General features: G+C 33.5%; 2 protein-coding genes across 2 annotated transcripts; one reads left to right on the forward strand and one right to left on the reverse strand.

Annotated features, from left to right (window-relative positions):
• Window positions 1-5,055: 5,055 nt before the first annotated feature.
• On the reverse strand, window positions 5,056-10,021 carry LOC142617691 (SKA complex subunit 1 homolog). The gene is made up of 9 exons (XM_075790645.1): window positions 9,814-10,021; window positions 9,583-9,707; window positions 8,543-8,652; window positions 8,344-8,422; window positions 7,013-7,080; window positions 6,775-6,880; window positions 6,605-6,634; window positions 6,027-6,140; window positions 5,056-5,440 (listed from the first exon to the last, which is right to left on the reverse strand). The coding sequence occupies exons 1-9, from the start codon at window positions 9,914-9,916 to the stop codon at window positions 5,363-5,365; spliced, it is 813 nt and encodes a 270-aa protein (XP_075646760.1). The 5' UTR covers window positions 9,917-10,021; the 3' UTR covers window positions 5,056-5,362.
• Window positions 10,022-13,178: 3,157 nt separating this feature from the next.
• LOC142617824 (14 kDa proline-rich protein DC2.15-like) lies at window positions 13,179-13,794 on the forward strand. The gene has a single exon (XM_075790783.1). It carries the CDS (start codon window positions 13,227-13,229, stop codon window positions 13,644-13,646), a length of 420 nt encoding a protein of 139 aa, XP_075646898.1. The 5' UTR covers window positions 13,179-13,226; the 3' UTR covers window positions 13,647-13,794.
• Window positions 13,795-18,111: the final 4,317 nt, after the last annotated feature.

Consider the following 18,111-nt stretch of genomic DNA (forward strand, 5'->3'; position numbering starts at 1 on the left):
TTTGGTTATTTAGAGTGTTAGGCCTTACCACTTTAGTAAGGAGTTATTAAAGTATATATTTATGAAATTGGATTTCATAAATATATGATAAATAACATAAATGATTAAACCGAGAACTCATGGATTAAAGATGTAGTAATTTTTAAAGTAACAGTCTACATTCATGACTTTATATTACTACAAATATTTTATGAAAGGGTTATGTGTATAATAAATAAGGTCTTGGAATATACCATTTTATGTGTATAATAAAGTCTTGGAATATAATTAATAAATAAAGTCTAGTGTGCAACTATATTTATATAGTGGTATTAAATATAGTTAATGGTAACTTTGGACTTGTCAAGAGTTGATAGAAAAGCCTAAGGCCCATTGGAGCTAGTGTCTTATTGGTCCTTTTTGATCTCACTCCAAGTCACACACTAAAGCCCAATTGGAAAGGCCCTAAAGGCCAGCCCAATTAGATAATCAATTAGATACAAAGTGAGAAACATACATAATTTGGATGTGAGAGACATCATTGTGAAATGGTGTGTATGTGAGTGAAAGCCACTCTTTATTCTCCCTTGGAAACTGATTGAGAGACTACACTTCTTGGGTATTAAAGTGGAATTGGAGTGAAGATTAAAAGTGTTCACAAGTACTTCTAATCTTTTGTTTTGAATTTCATCACACCAAGGTACGCTCTCTTGTTCTTAAATTCTGAAATTTACATAGTGCATGTTATCAATCATGAATGAAGTAGATCCGTTCATATTCCGCTGCGCGTATTTGTATGAGATACAAATCTGTTATTCTATGTTTTTTTCCAACATCTAGGGTATAACCTGAACCAAAAAAATAAAGACCCCACACTATGTTAAATTAATTGTCAAGAGCTTTATATTTAAGTGGTATTATCTAGTTCAATTATATATGAAGAAAATCTAGGTTTCAAATCTCCCATTGTTATAATAATGATGATGATGATGATGACGACAATAATAATAATAATAATAATAATAATAATAATAATAATAATAATAATAATAATAATCGCCTGGATATATTGAACTTGCACCCTAAAAGCCACTCAACTTGGTTGAATCCACAAGCAACATCATTTTGGATTGAATGGTATGGATAGTTCTCACTCGATTAATTAGTTTTCTATATCTTAAAATCTTCAACCTTTTTACTAATCAAATTCATCTATGTTGCAATCTTTTTAGATTCTCTTTTCTTCATAGTTAAGTTCTAGAGTATTGCAAACGACCTTTAGATCAAATGACAATTTTTTTTTTCTAACGAAAATATTTAAGATTTAAATTATCATTGTCCCATTTATAATATATATAAAAAAGATATAGAGCTTTGAATTTGGTCTTTTGATTTGTTTTCATGGAAAATAATTTCTTACAATGTATCCAAAAAAAGAAAAGTTCTAGAGTATTGTATTTTGTCATTCAATTTCTTTTGATAGTAAATACTTTCTCCATGACTAGATTTGCATTCCTTTGCAGGGTTGACTCTTCTACTAAGATATTAAGGCTCCAAGAATTAGCCAATAGATGAAAATCATGTCCCGTGCAATATTTCTTTCTTTTCCTGTATATGAGAAATAAGAAAACCTTAAGTATTAGCAAATAAATGTAAAAAAATTTAAGAAATCATCTCTCTTCTCGTGGATTGTACTCTAGAACTCCCACTCTCCTACACATGCGAAAACTAATTGGTAACAATATAAATATCACTCTCTCTAAGAGTACTAGTATCAGTTGTGTCAAGCCAAATTTCATTTTATTACCCCAAAACCTATTTTATCTATCTTAATACACCATTTTGTAATACACCATACATCAAATCTTCTATTTTAACATTCAATACATTAAAATAATATAAACAACAAATTTTTATTTATTCCTCTGTCTCTCTCTCTCTCTCCCCCCCCCCCCTCCCTCTCCCCACAATTCAACTCCTCCTTGCCTCTCCCTTTAATCTCAACCATCCATTTATATAGAATGTAATTAGTAAGTAAAAATGTAATTAGTAATCTTTCTAATTATATAGAATAAGCACTACAATATTAGTTCCACACACACACACACCCACACACACACACACATTACATGTCACTGAAAGGAATTATAAAATTTAAACGGTTAAGAATGTTGATGCCCACTTTGGTAAAAAAAAGACCCAATAACAAGAAGAAGTCTAATAATATAAAAGGGGTGAAGGAAGAAGAGTTAACAAGGTAAGAAAAAGGAAAAAAAAAACATTAAGCCCGAATGGCAGGAATAATGGTTCACATATAAAGTAGTAAAAGACCACAAAGAAAGCAAACGGGCCCAAGGGAGCCTAGAGAAAGAAGTAGTAAGCCCATGAGCATTAGAAGAAATGGAAAGCAAGCAAAAATGGGCTGAAGAAGCCCAAAGAAAGGAATTAGTAAATGGTATGGTAATTGAGTCAGGGAAGCCTGAAAGATTTAGCAAAAGCTCATGAGAATGTAGGAATAGAATGGGCCAAGGATGCTTAAAGGGATAAAATGGGCCAAGGATGCCCAAAGGAATGAAGCGGGCTGAGGATGCCCAAAGGGATAAAATGGGCCAAAGAAGCCAAGATAGTATGAAAATAAGCCCCGCAGAAGCACTGGGCAGTGTGAACTGAGTAAAGGAAAAAGTATATGGTAGGCCTAAAGGAGGCTCAGCAAGCACGAGTTAAGTGATAATATGGCAGTAGCAACAGAGCGGCATGACAAAAGTGTCAGTTAACCCACAAAGAAAGGCAAGGGCTAGATTGAGGAAGGAAGGACCCATACCCTAGCAAAGCCCAGCCCATAAAAGAAACAAGATGTAGAGAATGAAGACCCAATGACTCATCCACGCCACAAAGGGTTAAAAATAAGCAATAGGATGTGCAGAAGGACCAGATAAATCCACAGGTGACGGTAAACGCATGAACGACAAACAAGCTATAGACTCATATGGGAATGGAGCACACACAAAACTTAGGCACCACCCACTTGTAGCCAACCACTATAGACGTAGTGGGTCATGGGTTAGAGGTAAGAAAGAGTATGGTCTAGCGATAGGGAGAAGGGGAAATTTTATTCTGGGATTCCTGCTTAAAACGCTTTTGGGGAAAATGTTCTACTGTGATGACATACCACACAAAAGGGGAAAAATGAGCTAGAATCATTAGGTGCATGCCATTGGAATTAGTAAGAGAGAATACATAATCCTTATCCGGATGGGAACGCCATAGAAGGCAAGAAAATAAAAACAAAAACTCTTTTGTCTAAGAATGGAACGTGGCTTAGCCAGCGCAGGGTAGTGGTGCTGGTTGAGCGGCTGGCAAGCCAGTGGGTGGCCCGGAAAGGACACCCACACCAGGCCAAAAGTAATTAAGGGGTGAAACAGTAAAACCCAATACGGCAGGCAGTATATAAAAAGGCTTTAGCTGTACACAGTAAGGGGCAATAAAATAAGGGCGGAAAGGTAGGAAGTAAAAAGAAACGAGTGAGAAAAATAGCAACAAAGAAAACAATGGAAAAACAAAGAGGATAAAAAAGAAAAGTGAGAAAACAAGAGTGCGATAAGGCATGCACCAATAGGCTATTCCCTTCTTTTCCTCTCAATAGCCTACTCTCTAGCAAGTTAGAAGACTTGGAATTAAGCCATTTAGGTGCATTCTTTCAAACTAAGCAATTTCTATGGCATAATTTCCCTGTGAGATTGCTCACATTAGAGACTGGTTCCCTTCTTGGACTTAATTTGCTGAGGAACTAAGTATAGCAGACTAATCCCCTTTCCCTTCTTTTATAGTGATCAATTAAGCATTAACTGTACTTCTGCCATATTCATATAGTCTTTTTTTCTTGTTAAGAAAATGTTTTAAGTGTTATCTTTTGTTGGCAGTAGACATATATTCATCATATTATGCACCTTCTACCATTACATTTTTTGTAACAATGTCTTCTACCGTAAGCGAGTGATCAAGATCTTGGTGAAGGGATCCAAGTTTGCACACAAGCTGGCTTGAAGTGAGTTTCAATCAAGCCAATCCCGACTCTCCTACCCTAGAACTATTGGGCTACAACGCGGCAGGAAGCAGTCCAGTCCAAAAAAAAAAATACAAAAAAGGCCCACCACAAAGATTAGTTTTAGTGAATTGACAAATATTTAATTTCTAAGACTTTTGTGTCAATTATTGTCAAAAAACTCAAAATAACTAAACATGAGGAAGAATGTCATATTCTAAACTTATTATTATTATTATTCCAATTAAAACTTATTTATTATAGAGAGTTTATAAAAATAAAAGAGTTTTAACTTATAGCGTCCGCTCTTGATGATAGTTCTTTATCATCAAACCAAGACATCAATCCCAGATATCAATCAATTTTTGGTATAGGCGGGAATTGAACTCTAAATTTCTTATTTAACAATTAAGGACTTTACCAATTAATCAATGCATAATTGTATAAATTCATTTAATATAAATAATTAATGCACAATTGTAAATAATTAATAGATATATTTACTCTACTGACTAATTTAACGAACTAATATTTTGATATAAATGTAAACTTTGTTAAAGTAAAAGTTTAAATAAAGAGAATTTTAACGAATGCGACACATGTCACAATTTGTAATATATATTGATTGATTTATTATAATTTACACATGTACCAATTAAAAACGTTTTACAGAAGTTTCCATATTATCAATAATCACAAAAAAGTAAACTAACATTAAGGGCTTGTTTAGTAAACTGTAATAGGCGCTATAATGTAATAATTATTCTTATGGTTTAATTATTATTTAGTTTGATTATGTTTTTATTACAAAGAATAGTAATTTCTTATGAATACCTATTCTTTGAAGAATATCTATTCCTCTTTAAAAGGTTATATTGGCTATTGTGCAATAATTTCAAAACATAATATGTTTCTAAATAAACAAATTTTCCATATACATCTAACAATTATAAAAATAATAAAATAACACATCTTTCTTAAATTTAAAAATAACAATTTTTAAAGAGATATAATTGTATGAGTAAAATATTTCCTAAAATAAATGTTAAGTTTTATTCTAATATTATAACTCATAACCAAACTAATGAATATGTTTAGTTATTACATTACAAACACTTTATTACTAGTAATAAAGATTACAATTCCTGCCGTAATCCTCATTCAGTATACCAAACGTACCCTAAAAAAAATAGTCTACTGCTCTTCCACAGCACCATATTGAAAAGTCATACGAGCTAGCTATCTCTCATAATTTGAAATAAAGAAAAGAAAAGAAGAAAAAAAAAAATGAGCTCCAAAACTCAGTAAATAATCATGTAACTAGCTAGCTAGATCAAGGCTTCATTGAGGCTTCAAAAGAATAATCACACGGTGATGACCAATCCGAGTCTCACTTATGCGACCAAGGTGACGAAGGACCTGCCAAAAAAACAATGCAAAATATGAGACTTTCTTTGCAAAAGTAAAAAACTTTGTAACCAGATGAAAAACGTTGTCTAATCTATTTATGATGCACATAACAAGGTAGTTAACATTCCAGGATACATAGAACTCCTGTCGTAAAAAGTTAGCAATATCCAATTCTCTTTACAAGAGAAAATACTCAACAAGAGGATCTCAGTACAATTAAATAAAGTGTTCATCACTTTGAGTACTGTTATCATGCTAATTATAACGGCATTTGCATACCCAAAATGTAATTTCAGAACATAAGGAAACTGACTTTCTTCATTTTGCATTATTTATATTTTAGATTTTGTAACAATGGCTGTACTACTCTTGAGCTGCAACAACACTGGTGCTAATTCTCAACAACTATCTCTTCTGGATTTACTGTCCCTGAAATAAAAGTGAAAGTCTACTGAAAACATTTCCCCATCCCCAGGGTTGAACATGAAGCATGTATAGATGATGGTAACTATTCAATTTATGCTACATATCATTTTATTTCAGTGACAATCCATGGATTAGCTACTCTGGTTGCCCATAGCAGGGAAACACTCACAGTCAGTATTGCTTTTCCAGTATTGTCAAGCTTCAGTGCTGGTCCTTTTATGTCATTTTCGAGAAAAAAGTGTTTTCCCTTTACAGTGTCTGTCATAGCAATATCTCTCAGTTCCTGCACATTTGAGCAATGCTGAAAATTAATCAAACAAATCAAAACTTTATTACCATTCTCAAAGAAGAAGCGGTAATCAACACTAACAAGTACAAGCCAATTGTCTAAAAAATGGAATAGAGGTTTCCTGCCTTGGAATATAGCATTGAGATTATGCTATTTTGGCACCTCTCTCAAACTGTCTGGAAGGGTCATGGTGTTGGCTGCTGATACAGGAGGTCACTGCTCTTTTTACATTGTTTTTAGTTAGAATTCAACAATGAGCTGCATAAAATGGCAGTACCCCATCCCCAAACACATTGACCCTCCCAACCTTGATTAGGTAGCATTGGAGCCTGGGTCTCTAATTCAACCATGAGCCATTGTTATTCTAAAAATAAGTTTTCATTAGTCAGGTCAAAGGGGAAGGGAAGCACACATGCAGAGATGAAAGAGTCACTTAATTGAGGTTTAGTTTTTCTTACCAGGGCTTTTTCCCAGTGATTTTCTGCCAGCTTCATGAAGAAAAGGTAATTAATTAGGAGACGTTTAAGATTAAACACATGCATCAGTATATTTTTAAAAAAGTAATAAAAATTTAAAAAAAAAAAAAAAAACACATGCATCAGTATAAAAAACAAACTGGAAAAGGAACCTTTTTCTTTGGAGCTGAAATAAGATGAGCATTTGCTTCGGCATAAGTTGCCATGTCATTAATAGCTGCATTGACCTTCTCTAGTGTCAGCCTTCCTCTCATGTATCTGCAGTTACAGATGTATTAGACACCCATAACAAGTATAATGTAAGTGAGAAGATTTAATTGAATTATTATGATGCATAAGCAGATGGTATAGCTGGAAGCTGAATGATTACAGAAGGAAATATGTACTTACGATGACAGAGAATCCAGCTCATTGGCAGTTATATGCCACAAGGGTGGAGAGCCACGACCCTTTTTTTCCTGAAATTGAAAGCATAAGTAAGATGAAGAAAATATGCTTGTAACAATTTTCTCACACTGCACCTGAATATAATTTAAACACAATTACCAAACAACCTACTGTTTGCTTCTTTTTTCGATTGATACCTCACTCATTTTTGAGGTTCAAGGGAAGGAATTTATTAATTATTACCATTTTGATGCCAATTGAGCCATTGAACAATAGTATAAAGAAAAAGGGTAACTATTTAATGCGTATATCACAAATATTCATCACAACCACCATAGCCATTGACAACTCCTAATTTAAGGGGAAAATGGACTTCTTAATTACATCAACGTCTTGAATTTTCAACACGCAGAATAGTTCCAGTGAACAGCCAAGTTAAGTTCCTTCAAAATGTTTGGAGCATCTGTGGCTAGTTGTGTATTGATGTTCTTGCACTGAACCCTATATTACAAATTTACAATTTGTAAATATTTTTTTTTCCAAGTATATTCACTTGCAGAGCAAAGAATAAAAATCTCAAAGTATGTATTTATGCAAGCCTTGTCTCACATATGCCCATTCACAAATCACAACATCAAACCCTTATAAAATTCATATTGAGGTAGATCATCCAAAGAGGAGCCTTCATTTTTCTTTGTCAATGAAAAGAACCATGTGGCATGGAATTCTAGCTTCTGAGCATCATTGAATAACAACAACAAAAAACCTACTAAATTATTAACACCTGATTTTGCCCCTCAAACCTTGAAAGTTAACCAGCTTCATGTATATCATATGGCCACCTTATCACATCACGTGATTGGGTTACTCTTGAGCTATAACAGTATTTTAAGTAACATCTAGGGATAAATGAGCTGACACATTGTGTTACCATACCAATACGTGAAAGCTATTGTTCTATTATCTGAATTATGTATGCTACAAAGTCAGCAATGCATTTGCAGATTCTAACTTCAAATATAATTAACAGAAAAACCCATTCTCATTTCTTATTGGTAAGTTACACAACACCTAGTGAGTCTTGAACTCAAGACCACAACCACAATCTTCACTCAGATCTTTAATGGGAAGAGGTATCATTGAAGCTAAAGCTAATTGACAAGAAACTAATTCATCCTTCCAAATGGTCAAGTTTTACTATAGAATTTTAGAATGGTTAGCAACAATTAGGGGTCAAAATATGTCCAAATAGGGCTCCATAGAATGCAATTTCCAATCCACTTCTAATCTCTTTCTTTTTTTCTTTTTAACCTGTTCAAGTAGACTCCACATACCTTAGGTAATGCTGCTGGCTCTTCCTCAAGTTTTAAAGACCCAACACCCAGATCTTGTTTGGAGAATTCGGACGTCAAACTGACACCCCAAAATTAAACCAGTATTGGTTATCTACTTTACAAAAAGGTAGGTAACCCCAAACATCCAAACCACAAAATATAATCGAGTAAGAAAAAAAAAAAGTTATTAGTACATTACCATCTATTAGTTTCCAAGATTGTTGTTGTTCTTTCTGGAAAATATGACGGAGCATACACAGACATACTCTGCAATTTCCTCTGCTGTCGCAGTGATGCATCTATAATTTTCTGCAACCAGGAAAACAATTCCAACCCAATAAAAACCAATCATCAAATACACAGAAACAGTCAACCAACCTAATTTAAATTCTCACCATCTAGTAGCTTACTCAGGAAAAAAAAAAAAACACATAGGGAAACAAAATATTTGTATTAGCCTTGGTTTTATGAAGCAACTAGTTTCTTTCCATTTTCAAATAATATAAAAGTATAATTGATTTTATCAGAATCTTAAATTCTTTTTATCTTTTTATCTTTTCCAAAACTACCTCTATAAATAAATTGGTTGAGCAATATGATAAAAATAAAGGGCAAATTGTATTTTCTTCTTAGCTATAGTTCAGTTGCAACATTACACTAATCTTCTTAACTATTTAGTAATGAGCACTTTATCCCTTGTTGTTGAGATTTCCGTCACATTTAACCGAAAATTCAAACTGCTATTAAAGACGTTTTCTCGAAAAAAATTTGACTTTTTCTTCAAGTCTGATGGAAATTCTAAATGAAGGAGACAATGTGCTCATTACCAATACTCAGTTTTGAAGGTTAAGGTGGGAAGTGCAATTACACCTAAATAAATACATAAAAACCAGAGAGCAAATCTCAAAAATATACATAGATTAAATTTAATTTCAGAGCCAATTTTTTTTTTTTAATAAATTAACTCCCTTAAAAACTTAAAACCATCTGTACTCTTTTTCTTCAAAATATAAGAATAAATTGAATTTTTTTTTTTTAAACCATTTTCCTCCAATTTTTTTTTTCAGCTACCAAACAAACCCTAATTGGCAATTTAAAAAATCTGATACTTTATAAATAAATAAATAAATAAATAATCCCCAATTTTATGAGCAAAACCCTAATTCAGCAACCGGCCATGGAAAAATTGAAGCGCAAAGAGAGAGAGAGAGAGAGAGAGAGAGAGAGAGAGAGAGGTACTTTGGCTTTAGGAATAGCGAGGGTTTCGTCGCGCAAGCGGTCCTTGATCGAGTGGAGCTGAAGCTCCATCCCCTTCAATGCTGCGTCCACCGCTGACAAATCCGTTATGCTTGTCGCCGGGTACACTGCAAATTGCAAACAGCAACATCAACATCATCAGCATCCATGGATGAAGACGTGGACGAACCTGATTGGACGAAAAAGAAAACAGAGAGAGAGAGAGAGAGAGACTGTTGCGGGCAATGACGAGGTCTTGAAGCTCGGCAATGCGAGTGTTGAACGAAGACATCAACGACTCCAGCGACGTCCCTGCTGCTGCTTTCTTCGCCTCCATCTCTCTCTCTCTCTCTCTAAAAATTGAATTGAATTGAATTATACTGTTTGATTTCTCTGACTCTGATCTTTGCTATGCGATTATGACCTTCTTTTTTTTTTTTTTGAAATCCTGGGAAATGATTCTGGCGGGAACATTGGTTATATTTCCCCAAATTTGTTCTACAAACGACGCCGTCTCAATTGTTCTCGCTGGCCACCGACGATGGCTTGAATTACAAATTTGTACCTTAAAAAAAAAAAAAAAAAAAAAAAAACATTGAGAAAAACATTATTTTCATCCCTAAACCGTTCATTTTTATCTATAAATTATTGAAAAGATTTTTTTTTTTTTTTGCCATTATGATTTAAAATTTTTTATTTTATGTCTTTAAACTTTGTAGATAATTTTTTTTTTGTCCCCCTAAATTATTGCAGAAAGAAAAATTCTTTTTTCGTCTATATTTTTTTCTATAAACTATTAAACAAATCTTTACAAAGTTTAAGGATGAAAAATTAAAATTTTAAAATTTAGGAAAAAAAATTAAATTTTAATAAAGTTTAAGAGTAAAATAGTGTTTTATCCAAAAAAGAAGTAAGGGATACTACTAAAATGGAGTAGATAATCAAATTGACTAAGAAGACACAGGTTATGTTAAAATTTGGTAAGATGAAATAGAGAGTATAGAGAAATATTTTAGTTTCCTATTAAGTATGGTTATCGAATGATAGATAATAGATACAAATTCTTTTTGTTAGGTTGAAAAGAAAAACAACATAAAAGAAAATGTTAGTTGATTGAATTTACTATTATTTCTCTATTCCATAAAAACTATTTTGATTAATACTATACTAATTGAAGAGGCGAAAATTAAACCTACAACCCAGAAGAATAGATTGATGGCCCATTAAGCCCACAATGATAGATTTGTTAGAGAATGAATTTACAGATGAAGGCTTAGTGAATCAAGTATGTGTCCTAGTAGATTGGACTAGTGATAGAGTGATTGAGAAGTATACTTTGAAGAGAAAAATATTACATAGAGTTCTTTCTTTTCTTTTTCTCTTCGACTAGATTAGATCATATCCCACTCCTTCATGAAGGTCCTCACCTTATATAGTCTCTCCCTCTCCTTTCATCCTAGCCTTCTACTTGTTGATTAGGTAGATGATCTCTTCGATGCTTGTCTCATCAGAACCTTCTTGGAGGTCTCTGTGTGTAGTTGTAAGGTTGTATATCACTATTCAGACATTATTTCCATATAAATGCGGCCAGTTGTTTAGATACAGAGCATTTAATGTGATAGTAGCAGCCTTTTTAGATATTTCTCAGTTCACTGTTGACTTCTCTCTATAAAGCTTATCTTCTAAAGCGTGGTTGTCTCCCCCATGACAAATGCCAGGTGGTCGGGCTCTAGACTCTCACATTGTCTCCCAAGAACGTTTGGCTCCTCGAGAGACTCCACTTGCTCACTATTATCGGTCCTTGTCTTTGGCCCATCGACCCACAAGCCCTTCTTACTACTTAACCATCCTCAGGCATCTTAGCATTCTCGAGCATGGCCCAATACCCAACTCGGGCATGGCCCACGGCCTAATACTCCCACTCAATTTCTTTATCCCCACACTAACCTTATCACATGCGTTATATGTATGCTAAGAGCTTTCTTTATTTTTTATAACGTTAGCTTTTTTTAGTTCATTCGAGGCTTATATATTTATTCGAAGAGATTTATGTGTTTGCTAATCCTCAAAATAGTTATGAGTGTAATAAAACCTAGAACAAAATGTTTGGGGTTGTTTTTTTTTGGTTTTTTACGTGTCAAAATTTCAATTTACTCCTTATTTGATGCAATTTTATGTTTTACCATTTATGAAAATAAAAACTAGAAACATAAAGGGCCTAAATGAACACAACCTAAATTTTAAAGGATAAAAGTATACTTTAGTAAAAAAATATGTACATACATTAATAGTGTACGTAGCATACTATTTGATGAGAAATCGAAAATGACTATTTGCCTAAATGGATATACCATCATTAAAAGCTTAAAAACTAAAAGCTGATTTGGAGAAATGGGTCATGGGCAATGGTGATTTTTTTTTATTTTTTATAATTCAATAGTTGCAACAAGAAAGGATGATTTGAATCCTAAATGTTTCCGTTGAAAACATTAGGAGGTGTCAACCCATTTAACTTTATCTAAACTAATTACTATCCCCAAGGGCATTATATATAAAAGAATTAATAACAATTTCAGAGGCAGTGACTAATTTTTTACCTCAAGAGAGGATGATATAATTTACTGAAAGACCTTTTAAATTGTTCTTGTCTTTACTCGATTCTATGGTACGCCAAATACTCTTATTCTGTTATTCACGGGCTTCATACAAATTATTTTTTTGTTAATAATTATACTTTCTCATATGCTTGCGGTGCCAAATGATTATGGTTTTTAAATATTAAAAAAGAAAATCACGCTGAGGAAGTAGGCACTTTCTTTAATAGCCACTAGTTTTTTTTTTTTTTTAATCCCAATAATATAACTCAATCTGTGAATCTGTGATAGGATGAGTGTTGAAAAGTTGTCATAGGAAGGATATATATATATATATATATATATATATATATATATATATATATATATATATATATATATTAAAAGCAATTAATAATTACTTACTTAGAATTTAAAACATTTTAAAGAAAGACGGCACAAGTTATACTACAACAATACACTTTTTAAGTAATGTGTGACAAATTATAAAAATAAAAACAATCAAAATAATTAGAATTCAAAACATACATATTATTTGGTTCGCGGGTCAATAATTAAAATAAACTAGATGTCATGTCTTATGTAAGTAAATATATGCTAATTAATAAAGAAAAAGAACAAAATTTTAGAACTTCTTTGAGTGGAGTTTGTGATGTGCTTTTGTGTTAGAACATTTTTCTCTCTTTATATATGTGTGTTTGTTTCTTAAAAAAAACAAAAAAAAAAAAACAAAATTTTAGAAAAATAAAAAAAGATATAGGGTGTCTTTTTTGTTTTTGGTGCTAGATAAATCCACGCAAAATAATCAAAATACAGAAGAATCTTCCAAACTTGGGAACATAGCTTATTCAATTATTCTCCAAGTTGCATCGCCAACTAGCCGGATTTGATCCAAGCCAATGTGCCCACGAGGATCTCATCAATCATTTTATTCCCTAAACTCTAAAGAAACCACAATCTCCATCTATATAAACCCTAACCCATTTCACCACCTCCACCACTCCAAACCCATCCTTAATTGCAAACATATAGCCTTAGTAAGTGTGTCTAAAAATGGCTTCCAAGGCTATTGCAACCATGGCTTTTCTACTCTCTCTCAACCTTCTCTTTTTCACAATGGTCACTTCAGCTAATGTCGCTTGCCCACCACCATCAAAGACTCCAAAACACACTCCACAACACTCACAACCCAACCTTCCTACTAATAAGCCAGCCACTTGCCCCAAGGACACCCTTAAGCTAGGGGTGTGTGCTAACTTGTTGAATGACTTGGTGCACATTGTTGTGGGAACCCCACCAAAGACCCCTTGCTGCAGCCTCATCCAAGGTCTTGTAGATCTTGAGGCTGCTGTTTGTCTCTGCACTGCTATCAAGGCCAATGTTCTAGGCATCAATCTTAATGTCCCCCTCTCTTTGAGCTTGCTATTGAATTATTGTGGAAAGAATGTACCAAAAGGCTTCCAATGTGCTTAATGATGCTAAGCTAAATCTCTCATTTTTCCACCAAGTTTCATGTTATCTAATTATTTTCACTGATGGGGTCTAGTTTGAGGCTTTGAGCTGATATCAATCCCATTTTGGTTGTCAATTGGTTTGTTGGAAGGTCTTCTCAACCGGCTATTCTTTGGGAAATAATAAAATGTGTATTTTTTTCTCTAGCAAAAAATAAAATGTGTATTTTTTTTTCCTGGATGATGTAAAATACCTTCTCTTGATGAATATGGAGCTTTGATGTGAATTATTTTACTCAGAAGCGAAAGTTCTTAACGTTTTTCGTTATTTATTGCATTCTACATTCATGAATTATGTCTTTAGTTTAATGGATTTTGACTAGACAGACAGGTACCATGATACTTGATTATCATCATTCCGTAATGGAGACAAAATTTATATTATAATCCGTTAAATTTTTTTCCCATTGCTAGTTTGCTACTCCTTTTGAAAATGAGAAGTGTTACATTCGTAGAATATGGCTTCAATTAGGAGTTCGACTCCTTGTTGGATTTGGATAAGGAAAGAATTTTATTCCTTTTGGGTTTCTATTGTTTGAAGTTATCAAGTTCTATTAAAAGTCTTGTCTACTACTTGATTTGGAATTCTTTTTGGAATAGGAGTGATTCTCCTTTTGTGTGTGGAAAAGAAGTATTGTCCTTCTTGGTTTTGAATATACTAGCCGACTCAAGTCTCTTATATAAGCATAGTGCTGCTACGAAAAATTAGAGAGAAAGAGAGAAAGAGTGTGTGTGTGTGGGAAAAAAGGCTCTCTCTTCATTTGGTTATTTGATATTTGTGGGTTGCAATTTGGAATAGTGAGAGAGGTTTGTTACCGCTTGATTTTGGTTCTGTGGTTTGGTGATTTGCTCTCTCTTGGTGTGTTACAACTTTTGGATTTGATTTGTGTCTCTCTCTTTGGTTTGTGTGCAGTTTGCATTTGGTATTCGTATCTGGTATTTGTGAACCTTTAGTTCTTTATTTTTGTATTTGTGACAGAGTTATTTGGGTGTATTTGGAATTTGGATTTGTGAGAGTGCCTTTACACTAATTTGTATTATCCCAAATTTGTTATAGTCAAATTTGTTCGTTGTTACCCGTGGATGTAAACTATTGCCGAACTACGTAAATTAATGACTACCCGCAGGAAGAGGGATTTTCAAACTACAAAAGCTATTTGTCAAAATATTAATGAAATGAAATTGGTCCCAACAAGGCTCTGATGGTTTGGATTGATTCTTGAGGGCGTACAGCAACAAGTCTACCGGTACATTTTGAATGTGAGTATTAATGAGTTTCCTAGAAAAATATGAAAAACAATTGCCTAATTTTGATTAGAATGACTTGCCTGGATCCAAGTACTATGTGACAATAAATTTGTCAATATGAGGTTAAATTAGATGGTACATTACCCCATTTAGTTTATCTTTAGTCTCAAATAATTTAGTTGTACACATGCAAATTAGGATTGAACATTAAATTTGATATGACAATTTATAATTGGTTTAATTAATCTTTATTTTATTTTTATTTTTATTTTTATTTTTATAAATGCCTCCTCCAGATGTGATCTCATCCACTATTTTGAGGGTAAAAAATAGGTAAATCTCGACAATTTCATGCTTTTATATAATTATTTTTCAGCACCTTCATACACTCCACGTTTTTCCTTACCGCATATAATATTGTGACAACTCAATTAGCAAAGAGGATGACACAAGGTTGATAAACCAAGTAGAGATTGTTGAGAATCCAAACTTCAAAGAGTTTTAACCACCATGATATTATCATATATGAACTCCGCAAGCAGGTAACATTAAGAGTTAATAAGTTATTTCTAACTTAATCAAGTGTTGGAAATCCAATTTTGAATCTAATCCTCATGGTCTTGTCTTCTTTCTTTTTTCTTTTCTCATGGTCATGCCTTGGGTCGGACTGTCTTCAAGACTTCACCTCTTATTTATAATGTTGAAGATGTTCTCGGATGTACAGGAGAGTCTTCTTTTTCCATAATGAATGTTCTTGAAAGTGGAAAGTTTATGGGATAAGTGGATATCCTTGAAAGTTGAGAGGCCTTGCCTTCTTTTCTTTGTTGAATGCGTGAACTGATGATATTAAAAATTGCATAGTAGAGCAAGGTTTTGGAACCCGGACCGGACTGTACGGTCCGACCGGAAAACCTCGAACCACTCATTTTTGCGGTTCTTTTAGCCTCAAGAACTGCTCTATGGGAAAAAAGCAGGGATCCGTGCAAACTACGATCGGACCTCACGGTTCTGAGAACCATGATCAGACCGCTTTTTACGGTTCCCTACTTCCCTTTGAATCTGATCCTAAAAATAAATAAAAAAACACAGAAGAGGAGAGATTGTCGTTGAAAAGATGATCTAGACGAGCCAATGAATGATGGTAAGAATAGAAGGCCAGTGGTGAGGAGTACCAGGTGCTTTAAGAATGGATTTGTTGAATTTAAAAGGGTAATTTAGGGATTTGAGCAAGAAGGGGAGATCTGCATCGAGTTTGGAGGAGGAAGGGAGCTGGAGACGAGAGGGGAGATCTTCTAGCTTTGTTCTCCGCCAGTAATGTGTGTGTGACAGGGTGAGAGTATGAGAGAAAGAAAATGAGAAAGAGAGCAAGAGATGAAGAAAGAAAAGCAAAAGCAGAGAGCCAGGGAGGAGTCAGATGAAAGAAGTGGGGATAGGGATGGGGATGGGGAAATGTGTGTGGAGGATAAAAAACGAGAGAAAAAAGAAAAGAAAAAGAACTGTATGGATGCAAGGAAAGAAAGGAAAAAGAATAAAAATCACAATCAAATGTTACTGCAATATTTTCACAATATTTCACAATAAATTTTAAGTAACAAATAGTTATTAGTTAATATTGGTAAGCAAAAAAATAATTTTAATGGTAGGTTCAAATTAGAAGTAGTAACAAATTTTCACATAAATTTTATTGTGAAAGTATTGCTAAAAATGTTGTAGAGTTCTTTGCTGCTTCTGAACACTTGCTGTGTGCTTTAGTCTCACCCACTTATATTTGCTTTTCTGTCAACTATAATGCTTGCTTGCTGTCAAGCACTTCCTCCTTGGCTTTTGTTATTTATTTAACTTTAACAATTTTTAAATGCATGGAAGATCTAGCTTTTGATTTTTTTATTTTTAATTCATAATGAACATTGATTATTCAAATGGGCTTGGGAGTTGGGAAAAAAAAAGATCCGCAGTCAAATGGGCTTGGGCATGAGCAAATAAACTAATTTGTCTCTTAACTATTTTATTGAATTTCATAAAATAAAAAATATTGGGTACTAAAGTGTACTTTGTCATGACTTAAAAATAATTTGAAAACTCAATAGCTATTTATGTTTTTTTTAGAATTTAATAATTCTTATTTGTATTATGAAAGTTATGTTATAAAAAATACTATCTATATTTGTTTAGGATTATTTTAGTTAAATTTTCAATTTTCATTTATTTAATATATTTATTTATAATTTAAATAATTATTAAATTAATTATGACGTCATCATGGTTCGACCTCGGTTTGACCCCGGTCCAACCTTAAAAACCTCGAACCTCTCACTTTTATGGTTCATTGAATAGTCCGGGTTTCAAAACCTTGTAATAGAGTACAACGATTATCCCAAATTGTTGCACTAGTATTAATCGGTACTGAAATATTTAATTTTTCTTATCAAGCCAAAATGCTTTCTAATTCAGTATTGACTCTTTGTTATGCGGAAAGCCATGATTTGAATCTTCCCAATCCCATTATTCCAATCATCAAATCAATATATATATATATATATATATATATATATATAGTCAAAACTTAGAGAAAATCCAATTAGATTTTAATTGAATTCTCAATTTTGCGTCACGTGTCCCATTTGATTTTCTTCTCACCACCTAGAGTGAGCACTTCTTACTTTATGTTTCCTCTTCCAAACTAAGTGAGGAAGGAAATTAACTTGTCCAATGTACTCTATTAAACCTACAGCCCTACAAAGGCTCTTACAAGCCCTACCATGGAATCTGAGGTCCTTGAATGTATACAAAATATGACGCTCGCAATGGAGGAAGACAAGGTCATGCCAATCCACTCAGTGTGGAGGGAAAAAGTATTGGAAGAATTCTCCTTAAGCCTCATAGGAAAGTTCCTCAAAACAAAGCCAATCAATATACAGGCAGCTAAGAACTTACTACGATCCATGTGGAAGCTAGGGGAGGACCTGAAAATAATTGAAGTGGGGGAAGGGCTACTACAGTTCAAGTTTTCAATGGAAAGCCAATTGATGTGGGTATGGAACAACAGGCCATGGTGTTTCCACGATCATCTCTTTGCGCTTCGACGTTGGGAGAAAGGAATTTCAGTGAGGAATGTCAAGTTCACAAAACAACCATTTTGGATTCAAGTATGGGGACTACCCTTTGATCTTATAAATGAG

This window comes from Castanea sativa, chromosome 11 (genome assembly GCF_040712315.1).
Source record: "Castanea sativa cultivar Marrone di Chiusa Pesio chromosome 11, ASM4071231v1".
Lineage (NCBI taxonomy): Eukaryota > Viridiplantae > Streptophyta > Magnoliopsida > Fagales > Fagaceae > Castanea > Castanea sativa.